We start from the raw sequence: 19,159 nt of genomic DNA, 5'->3' as shown, positions 1-19,159 counted from the left end.
CGGATTGGCTTATCTCGAGATTTCCCTTGGTTTCTTATAGGTGATTTTAATGAGTTAAAAGGAAACCACGAAAAGCGAGGTGGAAAGCTCCGTCATGCATCTTCTTTTGTGAGTTTTAACACAATGATTCAGCATTGTGGATTACTAGAGTTTCCTGCAGTTGGAGATAGCTTGTCTTGGCGTGGTTGGCGGGATAAGAAGCCAATTCGTTGTCGTCTTGACAGAGCTCTAGCCAATGAGAAGCTCCATGACTTATTTAGGGATGCGTTTACAGAGTATTTACCGATGATAGTCTCGGACCATAAACCGGTTTTAGCTTCTCTAGAGGATAAAGTCCGGCGAGGGAGGAGCGTTTTTCGGTTTGACCGACGATGGATTGAGAAAGAGGGCTTCTTTGGAGCCATATCAGAGGGTTGGGCCTCTGGGGAGAGAGGGGTAACTGGGAATTTAATGGACAAAATAATAAAGTGTCGCCAAGCAATTTCCCGATGGCGGAAAGCGCAGGCCCTGTTTGGCCGGGAAACGATTGAGGACTTAAAATCTCACTTAGCAACTGCCCAGGCGGCTGACTCTGTTTCCGTGGAGGTTATTTCGGAATTGAATTGGAAGCTGCGTGAAGCCTATAGGGATGAAGAGATCTACTGGTATCAGAAAATCCGGTGTAGGTGGATGCGTTTCGGGGATCAAAATACAAGTTACTTTCATGCCCAGACTAAATTGAGAAGAGCTAAAAATCGTATTGTCGGGCTACATGATGAGTCCGGGCGTTGGACCACGGAGGAGACTCAGGTGCAGGATATTGCAGTTTCTTATTTTCAAGAGGTTTTCACATCCACAGATCCCTTAGATATTGAGGAATCGTTGGGAGAAATAAGCATGTCTATCACGAGTGAGATTAATGAGACACTGACTCAACCAGTCACAGAACAGGAAATCAAAGAGGCTCAGTTTATGATGCATCCTGATAAAACTCCTGGACCGGACGGTATGACGGCCCTTTTTTATCAGCGAGCTTGGGACACGGTTAAGGTTGATCTAAAGCTTTCAGTAGATTCCTTCTTTCACGATGATAGCTTTGACAAACGTCTAAATAGGACAAATATTTGTCCTATTCTAAAAGTGGATAAACCAACCCGGATGTCTGAATGGCGCCCAATTAGTTTATGTAATGTTGGGTACAAGATTATTTCGAAGATCTTATGCCAATGACTACGTAAGTTTTTGCCAGCATTGATTTCTGAGACACAATCGGCGTTTGTAGAAGGACGTTTGATCTCGGATAATATTTTGATTGCTCAGGAGATGTTTCATGGACTACGCACCAACTCTTCATGCAAGGGTAAGTTCATGGCCATCGAAACAGATATGAGCAAGGCTTATGATCGGGTAGAATGGTCTTTTGTTGAACATTTAATGCGGAAATTTGGATTTTGTGACAGGGATCCATAATTCCATCTAGAGGGCTCCGCAGGGAGACCCCTTGTCACCTTATCTTTTTATCCTTTGTATTGAGGTCCTTATTGCAAATCTACGAAAAGCGGAAAGGTCTAAACTTATTACGAGTATTAAGGTCTCCACTGCTTGTCTGGCGATCTCTCATTTATTGTTTGCAGATGACAGTCTGTTTTTCTGTCGGGCTACGAAGGAGCAATGTGAAGTTATTTTGGGGATTCTCAGACAATATGAACGGATTTCTAGACAGCGAATAAACTTTCAGAAATTTTTTGTTCAATTTGGACATACAGTAGATGCGGATATACGTGAGGATTTAAAAGGCATTTTGGGTATTACCACTTTGGGTGGTATGAGCTCATACTTGGGAATCCCGGAAAGTCTTGGTGGGTCGAAAACCAAAATATTTTCCTTTGTCCAGGATCGGTTGCAAAAACAAGCTGGTGGGTGGCCGGCTAGGTTACTGTCTCGGGGAGGGAAAGAGGTCATGATCAAATCGGTTGCGACCCCTGTCTCTACCTTTGTTATGTCCTGTTTTCGAGTCCCGAAAACAGTTACACAGAAACTTACTAGTGCAATCTCCAACTTCTGGTGGAGTTCTTCAGGGGAAACATGGGGTTTACATTGGATCGCTTGGGACAGGTTGTGTGTTGATAAAAGGGAGGGAGGCTTGGGCTTTAGGTGTCTGGATGATTTTAATACCGCATTGCTGGCTAAGCAACTATGGCGGTTGATTTCTGTCCCTGATTTTTTATTTGCAAAGGTTTTCAAAGGACGATATTATAGGCATTCTGATCCATTTGATCCAATTAAATCTTATTCTCCATCTTATGGATGGCGAACTATGATTTCTGCTCGCTCTCAGGTGAACAAAGGACTCATTAAAAGGGTCGGATCTGGGGCTTCCATTTCAGTATGGTCTGACCCCTGGATTCCTGCTCAATCCCCGAGACCAGCATTGTGTTCAGGATCGCCAATCGATGCAACACTTAGAGTTGAAACTTTCATTGACAGGACTTCACATTCCTGGAACTTGGCGTTGCTTTCGGCTTTTTTCGAGCCGAAGGATGTAGCCTTTATATCTGCTTTACCCCTTGGCAATCTTACTACTCCGGATAGCTTGGGTTGGCATTTGACAAAAACTGGTGTTTATACTGTTAAATCAGGATATCAAGCTTTGCGCCAGAAACCGGAGAGTGATTCCCCTGTTTCCGGCCCTACTATTATTCCTCTACAGGCATTTGTCTGGCAGATTCGGTGTCCACCGAAGCTCAAACACTTTTTGTGGCAAGCTATTATGGGTTGTATGGCGACAACAACTAATCTACGACGTCGTGGACTAAGTTGTGACATGGAATGTGCAATTTGTGGAGGGGCGGAGGAGACGGTCAACCATGCTCTCTTCTTATGTCCTCCAGCTCGGCAGGTTTGGGGTTTGTCCCACTTCCTGACATCTTCGGGTTGTTTTCCCTCGAACTCTGTCTATGATAATATGGACTCATTATTTTGGAGGTTTCAGGACATTCCTTCAGTAGAAGTGTTTCCGTGGATTTTATGGTATATCTGGAAGGCTCGCAATGATAAATTATTTAGCAATTTGGACTCCAATCCGGTAGCAATCTTATGGATAGCGGAAGAGGAATCAAAGCTTTGGTCCTCAGCGCAGGAAGAACCCCTAGGATCTTTCCCTCAGAGTGATTCTCGACCCCTATCCAGGTTTATGGCTTAGACTTGTGACACGGTTCACGGTTATGGGTCTAGTCATCGATGCTTTGTAGATGGATCTTGGAAGGTGACTGACCAGTTTATGGGTAGAGGATGGTATTGCATTTCTCCTAAGGGAGAATCTCCCGCTATGGGTGCATCTAATTCCCGACGTAGCTTGTCACCTCTCCATGCAGAAGTGGAAGCCCTAATCTGGGCAATGAGATGTATGATTGGTGCGGATAATGAGAAAGTAGTTTTTCTCACAGACTGTTCTGATTTGGTGAAGATGGTTTCTTCGCCTTCCGAGTGGCGTGCTTTCAAGACATATCTGGACGTGATTGAAGAAGATAAGGATGAATTTCTTTCATTCTCTGTTGTTCAGATTCTCAGATCACAAAATGGTAGAGCGAACAAGCTGGCACGTAGAGCTAGAGTGGAGTCGCTTCCAATTACCTATGTGAACAATTTTCCGTCTAATTGGCTCGTTTGTGCTAATTTTTGTACTCTGCTGGCAAAACCAAAAAAAAAAGTAAAAGTAACAAGAAAAAAAAAAAAAAGACACATTAAATAACACTTACCTTATGTCAGAATACAAAATCATCAAAAGTTAATTGTGGGAACCAATGAAGAAAATCGAACAGCTGACCAGATACATGCGCTCCTGTCCGTCCGATTAAAATTTTCTAATAATTTGAATCTTCATCCTTGTAGTTTTGCTCTGATTTTAATTTCACAAAACTACTTCTAGCTAAGTGTACTTTTTATTTTCTGTACCAATTTACCAAAGAGTAGTGTAACAAAACCATTCAAATTTACACATACTCCAAGCCATAACCGGAAACAAATCATAACCTGTGTTTACCATTGGTAAGATCTTACAACTTACAAGCAGCAAATAATACAGTAACACTGCAACAGCTATTATAGTATATTGTGCAATATATGATATTATGATCTCTTGCCTTGTAACATCAACCATGTAAACGTTTCCAAGCAAGTAGGAATAGACCTTTCTGATAAATGATAATCTTCAGCTCTCAAGGCTCACCACCGACTTCAGATTCTCTGCAATCTCTGTCTCGTACTGATCTCTGTTCTTCTCATTATCCTTCTGCACACATAAAATAATTAAATATTGGAACTTCACAAAGTTCAGAATGTTTATTATATGGAAAGTTCGAAGATACGCCTCTTAGTGGGGTTCACAAAGCTCATGGAGCATGATTAAATATACAATGTACCATAGTTGGTTCAGCAGAAACTTCTGGCGTAGTTGATACAAGCGAAGAAGAATTAGCATTTTGCTGATCGTAGTTATTCAATTGTCTGCCTTTTACTAAGCTTGTCAAGCGAGATTCAAGGGTTGACAGGTCCAAGTAATCCTCCTGTAAGTTTTTAAAGTTAGAAAGCCTCACAAACGAAAAGAAATATCTATAAGTAACGACATAACGTCAACAAGCTGGATTCAGTGACAACATGTCAGAAAAGCATCAGACTATCTTGTTTAATTAGTTGAATCTCCTCCGTAAATCAAATCCTAAATGCTAATTAATTACTAAATCAAGTATATATATATATTTGGTATACCTTTGCCATAGCCATTATATAAAGTCCCTCCTCTAAGCGTTTAGCAACATCTAAACACTTGGCCTTTGATTCATCATCAGACGGAAAGGGATTCTGCTTCTCTAACTTGACGAAGCTGGAAAGATTGTAAGATCAGTTAGGTCTTAAGAAACAAAGCAGTTATGCAGGATTACAGAACCGAAAAAACAGTAACAAATTCTTTGCCAGTAACATTAACTCAGTTCATGATACAGCAGCAACTAACGGGAAAAATAATATAATTGAAGGCTTACATAACGTCTCGCATGTAACGGCGAATTTGCAAAAAATCATTGTCCATGAGAGAAGTACTGTAACGAGGAAGCCCTAAAGCAACACCAAATTCAACAGCAGAGGAAGCATCCATCAGTAGAAACACCAACTATAAGCAAACCTAATAGTTGTCTCGATCAGAAGAAGTGTATTGAGATATATTGTCTGTATCCCCAACATAAAACCTAGCTAGACTTCCATCCAACCTTAAATTGCTACTCAAATGAAAGAATCAATCTTCCACCGCAAAAGATCGGATCCCACAGAGAAAATGTTACCTGTAATTACGATGATGATCGATTCTCCGAACAACACAAGAACGGTAAAGTAAAGTCGGATGAACAGACGATTTCGCGTGCGCTTCTAAAAATTCACGCAAGCAAGGAGTAAAACTAAAATGAGAAATCTCTCGGAAAGAGATGTTGTAACCGAGATAAGTTAAGCTAATTTTAGACGAAAATTCCTAATCCGGTAAGTTCTGTTCTTTTAGAGTCTCTGACTCGGATTGCAAATTATGCATGTTTATTATGCCCGTCTAATAATTTACGACTTTACCCTTGCAGTTTTTTTTTTTTTTTGGTGCAAACCCCATTTCATTAAGTTAGTGACATGAAACTCTCCTTTAAAGTGAGTTTTTCAGCGGTCAAGAAACTTACATGGGAAAGTAATAATACAAAGATCAACGGGTTCCTAACGAACCATAACAACCCAACATAACAAGAGTACAAATAATAAAGATGCGTAAAAGCAAAAAAGATAAGGTGAACCACAAAGAAGATAGTCTACATGAAATGGCGAGGAACAATCCAAGAACGATTCGCCGGTCACAATACGACAAATTGCCACATTGGAATACAAATATTCCGAAGGGTTTTTAAAAACCTAACTCGCACTAAAGATGACGAATCATCTTCATCTCCCTGAAAAGGAAGGCAACATGTAAGGTGGAAACAAGTTCCCAAGAGTCAAGTGCCCGAAGAAGGATCCGAGATAAAGCCACCTTGCCACACAACATTGAAAGATCTAAAGCAAGTGGTTACCGAAAACCATAGGACGTGATCCTTGCAGTTCTCTACATCTTTTCTCATTTTTTCTCTTCGGAGTTTCGGATACAACTACTAGCATTTCTTTGTTTGACCAACCGACACACACTGAGTAAACAAACAACACCATTGAATCGTACTTCATTTCAAAAGTTCTTGGTATGGTATATACCATAATGTACGGTCCAGCTCAAACCGGAAACTAAACCAAAATCGGTTTTACCATCGGTAATGAACTTACAAGCAATACAGATAACAGTGCAGAAGCTGAAGTATCCTTTATTGGTAAACTGAAGCAAAGGAAAATGTTTTCTGAAGAATTAGCAAAAGGCATTCAGATTATATATTCAGCGATAGAGGACAGCTCAAACCGGAAACTAAACCAAAATCGGTTTTACCATCGGTAATGAACTTACAAGCAATACAGATAACAGTGCAGAAGCTGAAGTATCCTTTATTGGTAAACTGAAGCAAAGGAAAATGTTTTCTGAAGAATTAGCAAAAGGCATTCAGATTATATATTCAGCGATAGAGGCTCTCCGACCTCAGATTCTCTGCAATCTCTGTCTCCCACCGATCTCCATTCTCAAGAAGCTTCTCTTTGTCATACAGAAGTTCCTGCACACCAAAAATAATCAGAATGCCATTTATGTAATCATAATAAATATTACTTTTGCAATCTTATGTCTCTATGAAGTGTTTATGCAGACCTCATGTGTCTCAGTTGCAAACTCAAAGTTTGGTCCTTCAACGATTGCATCAACAGGGCAAGCTTCTTGGCAGAAACCACAGTAGATGCACTTTGTCATGTCGATATCATACCTGTATAGCTCCAGATCATCATTACACTATGACATGTATTGAACCAGCGAGAAAAGACAGTAATAGAAAGCAAATGGTTACTAAATGGGAACTTAAGGGGGTGACCTAGTGGTTCTGCGGCTTCCATCTTCCCGCTCCTCTGCCTCTATTGTGATTGCTTGAGCTGGACATACCTGACGAGATAGAGACCAGTATCCACCCAAAATCAAAATTTCAGGTCATATAGTGATGCTATGGTACGAATTCTCGAGTAACATAGACATAACAAAAAAAAACTCACAGCTTCACATAGTTTGCAGGCAATGCAGCGTTCTTCCCCAGTAGGATACCTACGAAGAGCATGCTCACCACGGAAGCGAGGGCTCAATGGACCCTTCTCAAAAGGGTAATTGATCTGCACACAAAGATAAAAGCTTCAGAAATAAACTATGTTTATTTCAACCTAATTACTGAAGTCTGGTAAGACTGCCACTCACTGTAACTTTTGGATCAAAGAAGTACTTGAGGGTCAGCGACAAACCCCTGACCATTTCAGTGAGAAAAAGGGTGTTGATGCTCCGTTCAAAGACTGTAAAAGTAAGAAAATATCAGGAATCGCCAACACTCACAGATGGAAGTAACCACAAAGAAAAGCTAAGACAGATAGAAAGTTAGAAAAGTGTTTGGATCAAATAGCTTACCAGTACTCCAGTCCTTGGAGATCTCTTTAGCAAGCTGCTCAGCTTCTCTATCATCTACAAGTTACAAGAGGCAAAGCGGTTAGTAACATACATACCTGAAAATTCATAGCCTAATTAACCAAGAAAACCCAAACAAGAGCAAGAAACTACACCTTTGTTGCTTCCATAAGATATAGCACGAGACTGTAGCAAACAGAGATGAGATCCCTGTAAAGCTTGCCCTGAAAAAGCCTATCAACGAAGACAAAAGCAGATGATAAATGCGAAAAAAAATCCTAAAGCATAAGCACCAGAAGCTAAACAATGTAAAAGTACTTGTATTTGCAGAGATTGAGTTGAGATAACAACATTTTGCCTACACATTCTACCTTCAAGGACGAGTAATGATCTACAGGAAAAATGAAGCCTCACTACATTGACTTGACTGATGAAAATTTCCCCTCTCAGCTACACGTAGAATCAACTATAACTATAATCTAAATCCCTAAATCTTCTAACTCCAAGGAAGACACAACATAAAAAAAATTTAAGTCAGAAATATAACAGATTCACTCCAGTTACTATTGATTGTCCAATCCCAAACTCTACCGACGCAAGACGAAAACAATGATGCAGAGTGGAACAAATATCAAACAACGAAGCACAAACACCGCATTTCTAGGAACACACTCGACATTAAATGAACAAAAATAAATTAAAGAGCGAACGAGATTCATACGAGATGTCGAGCTCGGAGAGCATTGAAGGACTTGCGAGCCAGCAACGAAGCCATCGATACAACAAATCCAAATATCAAAATTAGGGTCTTTCTTCTTCCGCTGTGCCTGGTGAGAGAGAGAGAGAATAAACCCGATTTAACTGAGAAGCCCAATCAAGCTAAAGAAGGATTTATAACAAGATATAAGACAAACAAAAACATCCGAACCTCTCAACACACGATACTCAAGAGGAAAGAAGAAAAATCTTCTGCAGGAAGAACCCAGAGAACGTTCGATCTCACAAGAACATATTGGCACGAATCCTTCCTTTTTTAGCTATAAAAGTGATTCACGGTCATCGGAATAAGACGGGCAACTAAACTCGATTCAGCAATAACCGGGAATTCAACCTTAAATCAAACCGGTTTTATTTGGTATGACAGTCAATTCCATTAACGAACCAAAGTTCTCAAGACGTGGACCAAACCAGACCATTACTAAACGGTTCTGTCACTAAACCAGACCTAAAATTTCAGATCATAACCGATTACTGGAGACCGAGATTGTTCAATTTAACCGGCAAAACCAAATACAGTAATACCCAAAATTTAGAGATACAAACAGTAAAAGGAAACTAACGGGGAATTTCTTTTTACAAGAAGTAAAAAAGGAAAATCAGTTGATGATGATGTTATTTATGGTGCTATGTAGAAGAAACTGTTGCCACAGTTAATGTGGGTTTGCATTAGCGGATTCCATCTATCATATACAATCCTACCGCCCCGCCCAATTCTTCCTCGAAATCGAGCTCTTCCGCTTCTTGATTCTACTGGAGGGACGACTCCTGCAGCAGCCAGCTTATCTGGGACCAGCGGCTTTGTGAAGACCATTACTGGCTCATTAGGATTCTACATAGAAACAACAAACAGTTAAACGTACTTATCTTATAATCTCACGTGATTCTATTACAGCCAACAACAACGATGATCTAAGGAATTTACCAGTTTGTGGAGCCATCCGAGTCTTCTTCTTGCCTCTTGCTTTATGCTCCCGGCTTGAGCTCGAGCGAAATTTGAGTCGTAGAAACGAGGATGTGGGGTAAAGGAAGGCCTTGCGAGTGTTTGGATGGTGGTTGGTTCATCCGAGTCCATGTATTCATCCTCGCTTGAGCCAAATCTGTAAGACGTCGAGAGTGGAAACCCAGACAGAGCCAAACTATCTTCCAAGAGTTCAGTTTCGTGCTGCAAACCAGATCAAATTCCAAAAAGATTAATCATGGAGGAGATCGAAATGCACAATTCTGCCAGGTACAAAAGAGCACTCAGATGCAAATTTTTAGACAAGTACCTTATATTTGAGTTGGATTCTCTGAAGGCTAACCTCACTCGCCATGAAATCCCTCTTTTTTTCTTCTCTCTATAAAGGTAACATGTTATTAGTTAAGTTAATACTCCATACCTATGGAGCATGCAGGTTTCTCTTAAGATAAGAATAAAATTACATTCATGTCACAAATATTTACCTTGATTAGACCTTCTAGAATGGTCTTTGCTTGGTCAAGATTGCGCCTGACCTGGTAATGACATATCCCAGAACAGAACAGAAGAACATGTTTGAGAATCCAAGAAGGATTATAAGAAGTTGAACATAGATTGAGGTCTTCCCTTACCTGTCGAAGCTTTTCAAATGACTGCGCATTGTTTTCTCTCTGCTGCATCTGAAGGGAGGTCAACTCTTGTCAGTAAGTTATGGTGCATTTTCCATACTCACTAATGTAAATTAAGGAAATTGATATAACTACAGACAGCAAGAAAACCTACCCTTCTTGTGTGTAGTCTATGAGCTTTCTCCCGTGGCCTAAACACATTGTATGGATTTGTATCATTGACTGGTGGTGGGGGCTGTTCCAAACAAAAAGGGCACAAGATTAGCTAATTACTTCAGTAAATTTCCGAATAAATTCATTTCTTCTACATGTACGATTGAGACCAGTCCAAATGATGAAATACCTGTAAACGCCGCAAAATAGGCTTCTGCCATCTTTCACGCTAATACAAATACAAAACTATACTAGGTTAGTTGGTGTTATAGGCCTATGCCCAAAGAGCCATTCACAACTTCTCATAAAAATATTTCAACTATCATCAAACTACACAACAACTATAACCAAAAAAACTCTCAATGGTTTATCTCAAACCTTATTCTTCCAATAACTGAATATAGCCTGGAAAACTCCATATTTGATGGGTAAAGATTGCAGCGCCTGTAAAAAAATGGAAATAGCACAATAAGAACAATTTAAATGTAATGCACTGCCTCTGAGTAAAATACGCACCAGAAATATACAAGATATGGCACACTCTCCAAAAGAAATATAGATTTAGAAGAATGCACTCCTCCTAGAGGATGCAATATTATTATTAATACTAGATCTATGCTCCTGCTACAGTTTTAGGCAGCGAGGAAGAGTAAATTGCCATAATTCGGAAAACAGTCTCCGAAGAAAGATGATTCACTACAATGAGAAGTAGTTGATCAACCATCGCCATTTTTTTCTCATTGTAACTTCCATAATCAAATATAGACCAAAACTAGAGAACAAAAGCAAAATAAGTGTATACCTCAATAGCAGCATCAAACTGCAAAAGCACTGGAACTGGCAAACCAAGGGTAGGAGTAATAACTCCAGCTCTTTCCCGTGCCTTAAGATCCAATACCTCTAGTTTAAAAATAATAAGCTCAAGCCTGTAATGTAGCAAGATTACGGGCAGAAGATTTTTGTTTCAGAACAAAAGAAAAGTTGAGCACTATCTCAACTCAGTATTAGGGACATATCAGTTATAACTACTTCTTCTTTCAGTTTCCACTTGATCATATGGTTTTTGCACTATTAGCAAAATCCAGAATTAAGGCACCAGAAAAGAGAGAAGAATAAGAGTCTAGAGCTAAATCCATCTACCACACAGCAAACTAGAAATCTGGATAATCCAAATGATCTCAATGCTTAAATATTGAAAGCACGTCATATTCTGGGAAATTTGGAAACCAAAAAATACAGATAGATGGGAAATTTGGAAACCAAAAACAAACATTAACAAAATCTTAAATTAAGTGGTTGACTACTTTACATTTCAGGTGTGAGAACCATCTTCTCCTTATTAAACTCAAAAAGCCAGTCATCATCGTCGTTGTCAAGATCATACTCCACAAATTCCCCAAGTTCAGCCCGGGCTGCAAAACAGATTTTCATTCTCCATGCTAAAAGATAACAATCTCTCAAAAATGAATTCTTGGAGATAGTGGTAGCTACCTCCTCTTGCGCGTAAATAGGAAGCAGGCTGATTAAAAGTCCTAGAGTAGTCTCTTTCATATGTATCCACAACAAGATACTGAGGCGTTGGTATTTCTGAAATCAGCTTCTTGGTAGGCACTTGAGGCTGCACCTGATTATAATGCGAAAACAAAGAAACTTAAAAATCATCACTCTACAACTTCACACCCAAACTGATGATGATACCCAGAAGATAAACTTGAGAAGTTCACCTCATTGTCAACCTCTATACGGAGCAACTGAGAATTTCTAGTAATGGAAGAAGGAGTCTCTTCATCTTCAAAGTCTTTAAAGGACTTTAAAATTGGAAGCTTCTTGTGAATGTCCAATGGACGGGGTCGGAAAGATAGCCTACTCATTTCACTACCTTCCTTCCTACTCTCTCTAGCTTTTTGAGTACGAAGACCTCATCAACGCTTTTGTCTAATTTGCAATTGGAAAGAAACAACAGAAACCGCACAGATTCAAAATCCCAAAACCCTAAACTCGTAAATGCGAACAATTTCAGTGTAACACCGGGCAAAAAAGAAAGCGAATGAGACCTAAATTACTTACAAGTCGAGTTTTTTAGGGTTTTTTTTTTTCTTCTCTTCTGGGCGAATCGTACCGGCAAATCAAAAATGGGGGTTCAATTCTCCTTTCCGAGCTTACCCAGAAACCGAGAAATGTTGAAATTTGAGGAAGAAAGAAGCTTTTTAAATGTCCGAAAGCGAAATTGCGAATCTCTCACTCAACAATTGAAATTAGAGAATCTCGAACAGACAAGGAAAATTGTTGAACCGAGGAGGGAAATTTTTTTGGTAATATCAGCTCCGGTTTAATCAAATATGAGAACAATGCAAACAAAAAAACATATAAAAGATTCAAACTTCACTAACTAAAACGTTTCTTCAGATATTGAATTGTCATAAACTTTCTCGTTACAATAGTTTTCGATTTCATTTACAAAGAAGGGATCCAAAAATGATCATCCAACGATTAGGTTCATGCTTTTCCATGTCCCTTTCTTCTTCATTGGCACCTTTCAAGTTGTTTCCTTTTCAGGGTAATTCCTTCATATCTTCCCTCATTTTCAGTTGTCGTAAAGAACAAGCGATGAAATGCCCTTGCTGTTGATCTTGCCATTGTTGTTAATTGTGTTGTTGTTCTTGGGTCAAGTTGATGTTCGTCGCGATTGTTTCTTGGTTAACTTGAAAGGACTCCAGCTTTTTCTGCGTTTTGATGTCTCACAGAAGAGACCAGAAGCTAGTGCTTGTTGAAGCCATAACTCAAACTCTTCCTCATCCTCATCCATCATCTCCACATCTAGATCCCAAGGGAACCTGCTCGAGTTTGATCTCTGGGTTGCCTTTTCTAAACCAACCATGTTCACGTGGAAACTTGGTCTGTGTGTGTTCGGTCTACACGCCATTCCCTTCAATGAAAATAAAGTATATACATATCATCAAGTTCACATGCAGTAACAGAAAAGTCTTAAAGTAGTTATCTCAAATCTCTGTCTTATCAGTCTAACCAAATAATTCTGAAGAGAGAGTTATCGCATCTGGTTACTTGTAAAGAATGAAAACACCAACCTGGCAAATAGCCCATTCGGACACATCAAAGATTTTGCCCTCCGCACAAACAAATGCTCGTGGTATTTCAATCTACAGCACATGATATATAACAATTAATTCATCATTACCAATAAACAAACTAGGACTAAAAACCTGAAAGCCTAACCTTATGTGCTTTCTCGAATACCAGGGTCCCTTTGTGTTCAACCCATCCATCACCATCTTTGGCTTGATGATATTGACCACACTCCTATAACAGGAATAACCATTAAAACAAATTAAATGTTCCGAGGAGGAATTTGAACTCAAAATGCTCGGGAATGAGAAGTGTGAGTTGGCTAACCTGACACCATCTGGCCTTTGCCTTACTCCTGTTTGTACATATCCAAATGTGTGAATTCCCGCATTTCGTACAGTGTATGCGCCTTGACTCTTCGGATCGATAACCCGGAACATTCTGAAGAAATTATAAATTCTTTTCATCACCTTTTATAGGAAAACAATAGAACAACACAGGACGCAAAGAAATCTCACAGATTATTTCAACTACCTGATGCGAAGAAGCGTGCGAGGTCTGACAGACACTCTTGGTCCTTATTTCTTCTTTCTTTAACTGCTCATCGTAATCTCTCCTTTTGACAGAATCAGAAAGAACCTGCAAATTCAACCTTCCATGTATCAATATTCAAAATAGAAAATAAATTGAGCAAAATCTAAGCGGAAAACAACTGGTCACGGATCCATTTTTCAGGAATAACCTCGTAAGCACTTTGAAGTTTCTTGAATGAGTCACTTGCCAAAGGACTTCCCATATTCTTATCCGGATGAACCAGCATTGCCTATATAAAGTAAAACACAGCACACAAATTAGAACAAACTTAATTCATTAGCAGAGAGAGCTCAGAAGCCAAGAAAACAGACCTTCTTTCTATACTCTTTCTTAAGCAGTGCGTCATCAATCTTTTTATACCGAGGGATTCCCAAAGCTTCATAGTGATTTAAACTATGAAGTATTCTTTTCATTTCATCAGCTGAATCCGTTTCTATTTTAACTACCTTAACACTAGAAATCTCCTTCATGTTACTAACAACAGTTGACGGTGATGCTGGCTTAGTGGACGACTTATCTTCATGAACCTTTTTCTCAGGTTCTTCAACAGGAACAGAAGAATACTCAAACTCTCCTGGAAACTCATCATCTATTACACTTTCAGGTTTCTTTGGTTCCTCCGCTTGTGTTTTTTCACTAACACTATCACACCATTGAAGAAGACGAATAAATATATCGTTGGACAAGAATGCAAGATTCATTGAGAGAGTAACTCCAGGCCATCCAAGTCTGACTTTGACACAGTACATTGCGTACATCGTCGCCATAAGAACCACCACCCGTGCGTGATTCAAGGAGAACAAATAACCTGATTCAAACAACTACAGACATTAACACTGTATGAAAGAGACAAAAACAGTATTAAGATAACTATGACATAATAAGACTTTCTGGAAAAGAAATATTGACACTTGCCTCCAACTATAAATAATGTTCCGGTGATCCAAAAATTAGCGTACATCCACAAAATCAAAATTCCAAATAGTCCTACAATGAAGATCCCAGGAGTGCGACCCAAGTACAAGACAACAGCACCAGCAGCTGCCTGCGATGGTAAATCAGATATATGTGAGACTCAACTGTTTTTATGCATAACTCAATACCACTTGATAAGTGATCAGTGAAGCACTGCAGCCAAATCTACAAGTTAAATGTAAATTTAACAGAAAAACTCAAATAACTTCTAAGATCAATATATCGCCTTTCTGTGTTTTGCCTTCAAGATAATTTTCAATATTAATTCTCCCTCATACAACTAAGGCCATATAAGAGATCTGCTTAGGCACTCGCTCTCAGCACACCTAGCAATCTACACTAGTTAAAGATATAACTTCAGAATCAAGAATTCAAAGGGGTCTAGAGGCCTTACCATACCAAGCAGAACATAAACCAAGCAAGATAGTGAAGTCAGGCTAAGGAAGCAACTCCACATTATCAGGAGCAAAGCAGCTGAACCAAATTTAGCACTGGACTGGAAACCCCTCAAAATGCAGTCTTTCCAGTAAACAAACGATAAACTAAGCAACCCTAAAAGCTTCCCACATCCACGGCACACTAGTGGCCAATGACGCTCTGCCAAAGCTTCTGTCCTTTCCCCAAAACATCGAGTTGCAGCACAAACCCATGAGCATACATGTTTCTGAGACTGCAACCATATCAAACCTTGCTTAACCAATCCTATATCCTCCATAGCTAGATAAAATAATAAGAACCCTAAAATCGTCCTCCAAAACCAAAGCTCAGGTAAATTGATAGCAGAAAGAACAATGGCACTGAAAAACCTGGAATATCAAGAAATCTAGCTTCTCAGCCATTGCTTTGATCACTAGAAGATACATTAGGCTCGTAGCTTATTCAACTGGTCTTCCCAAGAGAGAGAAGATACAACAAAACATAATTAGCAGATAAAAGACAGCAAAACCCGGCTTTAAGCTTATTCGTTCAACGCATATCCCTTCAGATACAAGTTTTCCCCAGCAAAGAAGAAACATACAAAAAGGAAAAGTAACCTCCAGAATATCCCAGAACCTTTCTTCCCCTCTTTTCAGAAATCAATTCTCACAAAACCCTAAAATTACCCAACAACAATCCAGTTCAGTACATAACCTCAACTCAGATCCAAGAAGCTTAATCAATCGGAGTATTTTCCGGCGGAACAACGCAGACCCAGAAAACAAAATAGGTTCTTTAGAGCATTTCACCGAGTCGGTGTAGAGTGGATAGAGAGAGAGAGAGAGAGAAAGAGAGTGAAAGAAAAAGGAAAAAGAAGAAGAAGCAACGAGCTTTAGTTTATTAAAGCAAAATTGGTTACAACAACAGTAAAGATAAGCTCGGGAAACATGAAACCCCAAAAAGAGCTCATGAAAAAGATGAAAAGAAGAAACCTTTTAAAAGATTCAATAAAAGTTGTTCGAGGAGAAAGAGAAGACAGTGGCGTATAGAGACAGAGATTAGAGACGAAGGCAACACTTAAATATTTAACCTTTAGTTGTTACTTCTTAGCGAATGAATCATATTCTTTTGGAATTGGATTAAGTGATACTATTATTACCGGAAAAAAGGATTAAGTGATACTATTACCGGAATTTTGTGGGTCCTACGACTTAACAGAACCAGAGCTCTTGAACCGTTAAATCAAACCGAGGAGATGGGATTCAATCGGACCGGAATTGGTTTAACCTCCTGGTTTTAATAAAACTCATTCAAGCAAGGCAGTTGAAGCTACTAAATAGAGAGAAACAGATTCAAACTTCATTCTATGGATATATACACACATACATACATACACTCAAATCTCTGTTTTGCAGATGTAAGACGACTTGAACAACAGCGAGCCAGAGACCACCTTTTCTGCAGTCGTTATCAGCTCAAAATCTAACAGAAAACCAAAAGAAAGAAGAAAAAGAAGAGAAGACGCAGAAACATCAAACTCCTCCTTTTCCCGTTTACATCTCAAAAACAGAAATCAAAGAAAATTTTGAAAAAAGGGATTTATTGTTTTTTTTCTTTTTCAAATGGTACTGCTGAATGTATTACCAGCATTAGCTGATGAAGCGCCTGATGAGTAAGCATTTGAGTGATCTCTAGACGAGGCATTTGATGAAGAAGGGTTTGTGTAGTTTTGTCTGTTCACTTGTTCTGCCTTTGTTGCCACCGGTCCTCTCACTTTCAAATCCATGAAATCAGATATCAAACCCGGTCTGCTTATTTTCTTGTAGTCTATACCCTTCTCCCCTGTTAGAAACTTCACCACTGTGGACATACTTGGTCTTAGCTTAGGACTGTCTTGCGTGCACAAAAGACCGATTTTTAGGTACCGACAAGCTTCCTCTGCGTCAAAGATTCCATTTAAACCTGAATCAACTAGATCCACGAGCTCATTCCGCTCATAAAGATCCCAAGCCTGTTGAAATGTAAAAGGAGGTTAGCTTTCCAAAACAAGAGCTTAAAGAAGGGTAAGATCGATCATGCGGATTCATCTGGCTAAACATACGCTAAATGCAAGAATGACCAATTCTGATGAGTAGCAAGACTTACTCTTTCCAGAAGATATTGATACTCCGTGGGTAACCGGGTGTTTTTGTTACTTCTTCCACTGACTATCTCCATCAAAAGGACTCCAAAGCTGTATATATCCGCTTTACGCGTCAACTGTCCCCTAACCGCATACTCAGGTGCTAAATAACCACTGCCCAAAAACAGGTGTGAATACATGTTAAGACCTGCAGTTTTTAGTGGGGAATTAGGGAAAAGGGAGAAAGAAACATATGGAACTCACATTGTACCAGCGACACGAGTGCTGACATGAGTCATGTTAGGTGGCATAAGCCTAGCGAGTCCAAAATCAGAGATCTTAGGAGATAGATATCTGTCGAGTAGAATGTTGCTTGCTTTGATATCTCTATGGATTATGTGTGGCCGTACTTCTTCATGAAGAAAGGCAAGACCTTTAGCAACCCCAACGCAAATATTGGCCCGACTACTCCAATCAAACTGTATCCCACTCCGAGTGTAGCCGCCAGCTGAAAAACTTTCATCTGGTTAGGAATAACATTACAAAGCCAGAGAAGCTGACACTTAAAAAGTGAGAAACTAAAGAGACTCACCTAGAAGCGTCTTATCAAGACTATTGTTCTCAAGAAAATTGTAAACAAGAATCCTGTGAATCCCTTCCACGCAGCATCCATACAACTCAACCAAATTCTCATGCTGTATTTTGGATATCACATTGATCTCAGTCAAGAATTCTTTTACACCTTGTCTTGACTCAGCCGAGAGGACTTTGATAGCCGCTAGCTTTCCATCTTTTAGACGGCCCTAAACATTGAAATTTTGTTTCCAAAAGAGTTAAAAACATGAAAGAGAGAATGTGAAAAAAGAAGATTGAAGCAACTGAGTTAATTATCTCATTCACCTTGTACACAGAACCAAAACCTCCTTCTCCAATTTTATTTTCAGCACTGAAATCATCAGTGGCCTGACGTATCTCTCTATATTTGAATATCTTTACGTTGTCTATCGCTGCTATTTCTGTATACATATCAAGCACTTGAAGTTAGAGACACCCAGAAACAGGAGGAGTATACAGGATTAACATTCCATACTTTTAAATAAGTAATCATCCTATTTTAAAAAAACCCTAGATCATGTATGTATCTGTACCTCCGTCAACTTCTCTAGCTTCTCCACTCAGACATGCGAACCAGGAGCAGCCCATCAATGTAAGACAGAGACCTGTGACCTGTTTCTGCCATGAATTAACCAGAAGCAATTAAGAGATTTGACTTCTAACTAGTAAAACAACCACAGATCGATTTCAATTACTACTCAATTACTCAATAGAATCACAGTCCAAGTCAGAAACCCTAGTAGTGGGAGGACCAAAAAAATTAGAAAAGCTGTGAACTTGGAATTTGGGTTTTGTCAAGATTCAGAACAAAAGCTAGAAACAGAAGCAGACTACCGAGATTAGAAAGAAAATAGGAGAAACCCACCTCAGAAAAATCCTAAATTTGGAAGAGCGCTGCTGAAGCAAAACCAAAAGAGAGAGAGAGAGAGAAACTTGATGCTACTTGGGAAGAGTTGGTATAAAAAGGCTGCGTCTTTATTACGAGAGATGAGAGTCCTTTGTCCCTCGCCGTGTGTGAAGATCAGATTACGGATTTGTTGAAATGGGAGACTAAAAGACGAATGAATGAAATAATACATTAAGGAAGACCGTCTTCGTCTTGTAATGGTGGCGGGTAAAAGTCAATGCCCTTCAAACGTAGCCAGACGTCAGCATTTAATACGTTGCTTGCTCCGACGACCAAATCTACTCTCTTTTTTTTTTTTCCTTAATTTTTTTTTGTCCTCGTGTTTAAAATGCCTTTTATGAATTAT

General features: G+C 39.4%; 6 protein-coding genes across 10 annotated transcripts; 1 reads left to right on the top strand and 5 right to left on the bottom strand.

The window, feature by feature from the left end:
• Positions 1–123: 123 nt before the first annotated feature.
• On the top strand, positions 124–3,881 carry LOC147927912 (uncharacterized). Its single transcript, XM_087485938.1, has 7 exons — positions 124–985; positions 1,229–1,386; positions 1,440–1,545; positions 1,614–2,878; positions 2,972–3,146; positions 3,231–3,659; positions 3,871–3,881. Exons 1-7 carry the CDS (start codon positions 124–126, stop codon positions 3,879–3,881), a joined length of 3,006 nt encoding a protein of 1,001 aa, XP_087342064.1.
• Positions 3,882–3,951: 70 nt separating this feature from the next.
• LOC104740351 (histone acetyltransferase HAC12-like) lies at positions 3,952–5,635 on the bottom strand. Of its 2 annotated transcripts, none has more exons than XM_010460913.3 (5): positions 5,316–5,635; positions 5,019–5,091; positions 4,747–4,861; positions 4,401–4,544; positions 3,952–4,270 (listed from the first exon to the last, which is right to left on the bottom strand). In XM_010460913.3, the coding sequence occupies exons 2-5, from the start codon at positions 5,063–5,065 to the stop codon at positions 4,190–4,192; spliced, it is 387 nt and encodes a 128-aa protein (XP_010459215.1). In that variant the 5' UTR covers positions 5,066–5,091; positions 5,316–5,635; the 3' UTR covers positions 3,952–4,189. The 2 variants fall into 2 exon arrangements, with proteins under 2 accessions (XP_010459215.1, XP_087339619.1); XM_087483493.1 differs by having other exon boundaries at positions 5,019–5,158; positions 5,316–5,492.
• A 710-nt stretch (positions 5,636–6,345) lies between these two features.
• LOC104740350 (NADH dehydrogenase [ubiquinone] iron-sulfur protein 8-B, mitochondrial) lies at positions 6,346–8,664 on the bottom strand. Its single transcript, XM_010460911.2, has 9 exons — positions 8,508–8,664; positions 8,301–8,406; positions 7,735–7,813; positions 7,583–7,636; positions 7,379–7,470; positions 7,183–7,296; positions 7,008–7,075; positions 6,791–6,902; positions 6,346–6,698 (listed from the first exon to the last, which is right to left on the bottom strand). Exons 2-9 carry the CDS (start codon positions 8,352–8,354, stop codon positions 6,603–6,605), a joined length of 669 nt encoding a protein of 222 aa, XP_010459213.1. The 5' UTR covers positions 8,355–8,406; positions 8,508–8,664; the 3' UTR covers positions 6,346–6,602.
• Positions 8,665–8,827: 163 nt separating this feature from the next.
• Positions 8,828–12,338, bottom strand: LOC104740348 (uncharacterized). Of its 2 annotated transcripts, none has more exons than XM_010460908.3 (13): positions 12,167–12,338; positions 11,824–12,034; positions 11,591–11,723; positions 11,409–11,511; positions 10,902–11,025; positions 10,478–10,543; positions 10,290–10,328; positions 10,101–10,181; positions 9,950–9,997; positions 9,803–9,853; positions 9,628–9,696; positions 9,282–9,521; positions 8,828–9,188 (listed from the first exon to the last, which is right to left on the bottom strand). In XM_010460908.3, the coding sequence occupies exons 2-13, from the start codon at positions 11,968–11,970 to the stop codon at positions 8,976–8,978; spliced, it is 1,314 nt and encodes a 437-aa protein (XP_010459210.1). In that variant the 5' UTR covers positions 11,971–12,034; positions 12,167–12,338; the 3' UTR covers positions 8,828–8,975. The 2 variants fall into 2 exon arrangements, with proteins under 2 accessions (XP_010459210.1, XP_010459211.1); XM_010460909.3 differs by having other exon boundaries at positions 11,591–11,717.
• Positions 12,339–12,466: 128 nt separating this feature from the next.
• On the bottom strand, positions 12,467–16,712 carry LOC104740349 (uncharacterized). Its single transcript, XM_010460910.3, has 10 exons — positions 16,560–16,712; positions 15,147–16,459; positions 14,693–14,822; positions 14,089–14,585; positions 13,926–14,006; positions 13,718–13,822; positions 13,511–13,624; positions 13,334–13,417; positions 13,186–13,257; positions 12,467–13,025 (listed from the first exon to the last, which is right to left on the bottom strand). Exons 2-10 carry the CDS (start codon positions 15,465–15,467, stop codon positions 12,765–12,767), a joined length of 1,665 nt encoding a protein of 554 aa, XP_010459212.1. The 5' UTR covers positions 15,468–16,459; positions 16,560–16,712; the 3' UTR covers positions 12,467–12,764.
• Positions 16,507–19,143, bottom strand: LOC104740347 (cold-responsive protein kinase 1). Of its 3 annotated transcripts, XM_087483492.1 has the most exons (8): positions 18,772–19,032; positions 18,440–18,524; positions 18,192–18,307; positions 17,884–18,094; positions 17,556–17,799; positions 17,315–17,465; positions 16,814–17,180; positions 16,507–16,651 (listed from the first exon to the last, which is right to left on the bottom strand). In XM_087483492.1, the coding sequence occupies exons 2-8, from the start codon at positions 18,492–18,494 to the stop codon at positions 16,566–16,568; spliced, it is 1,230 nt and encodes a 409-aa protein (XP_087339618.1). In that variant the 5' UTR covers positions 18,495–18,524; positions 18,772–19,032; the 3' UTR covers positions 16,507–16,565. The 3 variants fall into 3 exon arrangements, with proteins under 3 accessions (XP_087339618.1, XP_010459206.1, XP_010459207.1); XM_010460904.3 differs by having other exon boundaries at positions 16,557–17,180; positions 18,772–19,143; XM_010460905.3 differs by having other exon boundaries at positions 16,557–17,180; positions 18,440–18,518; positions 18,772–19,130.
• Positions 19,144–19,159: the final 16 nt, after the last annotated feature.

Source organism: Camelina sativa, chromosome 14, assembly GCF_030686135.1.
Source record: "Camelina sativa cultivar CO46 ecotype springtype chromosome 14, ASM3068613v1".
Taxonomy (NCBI): domain Eukaryota; kingdom Viridiplantae; phylum Streptophyta; class Magnoliopsida; order Brassicales; family Brassicaceae; genus Camelina; species Camelina sativa.
This window is presented reverse-complemented; position numbering and strand designations above follow the sequence as displayed.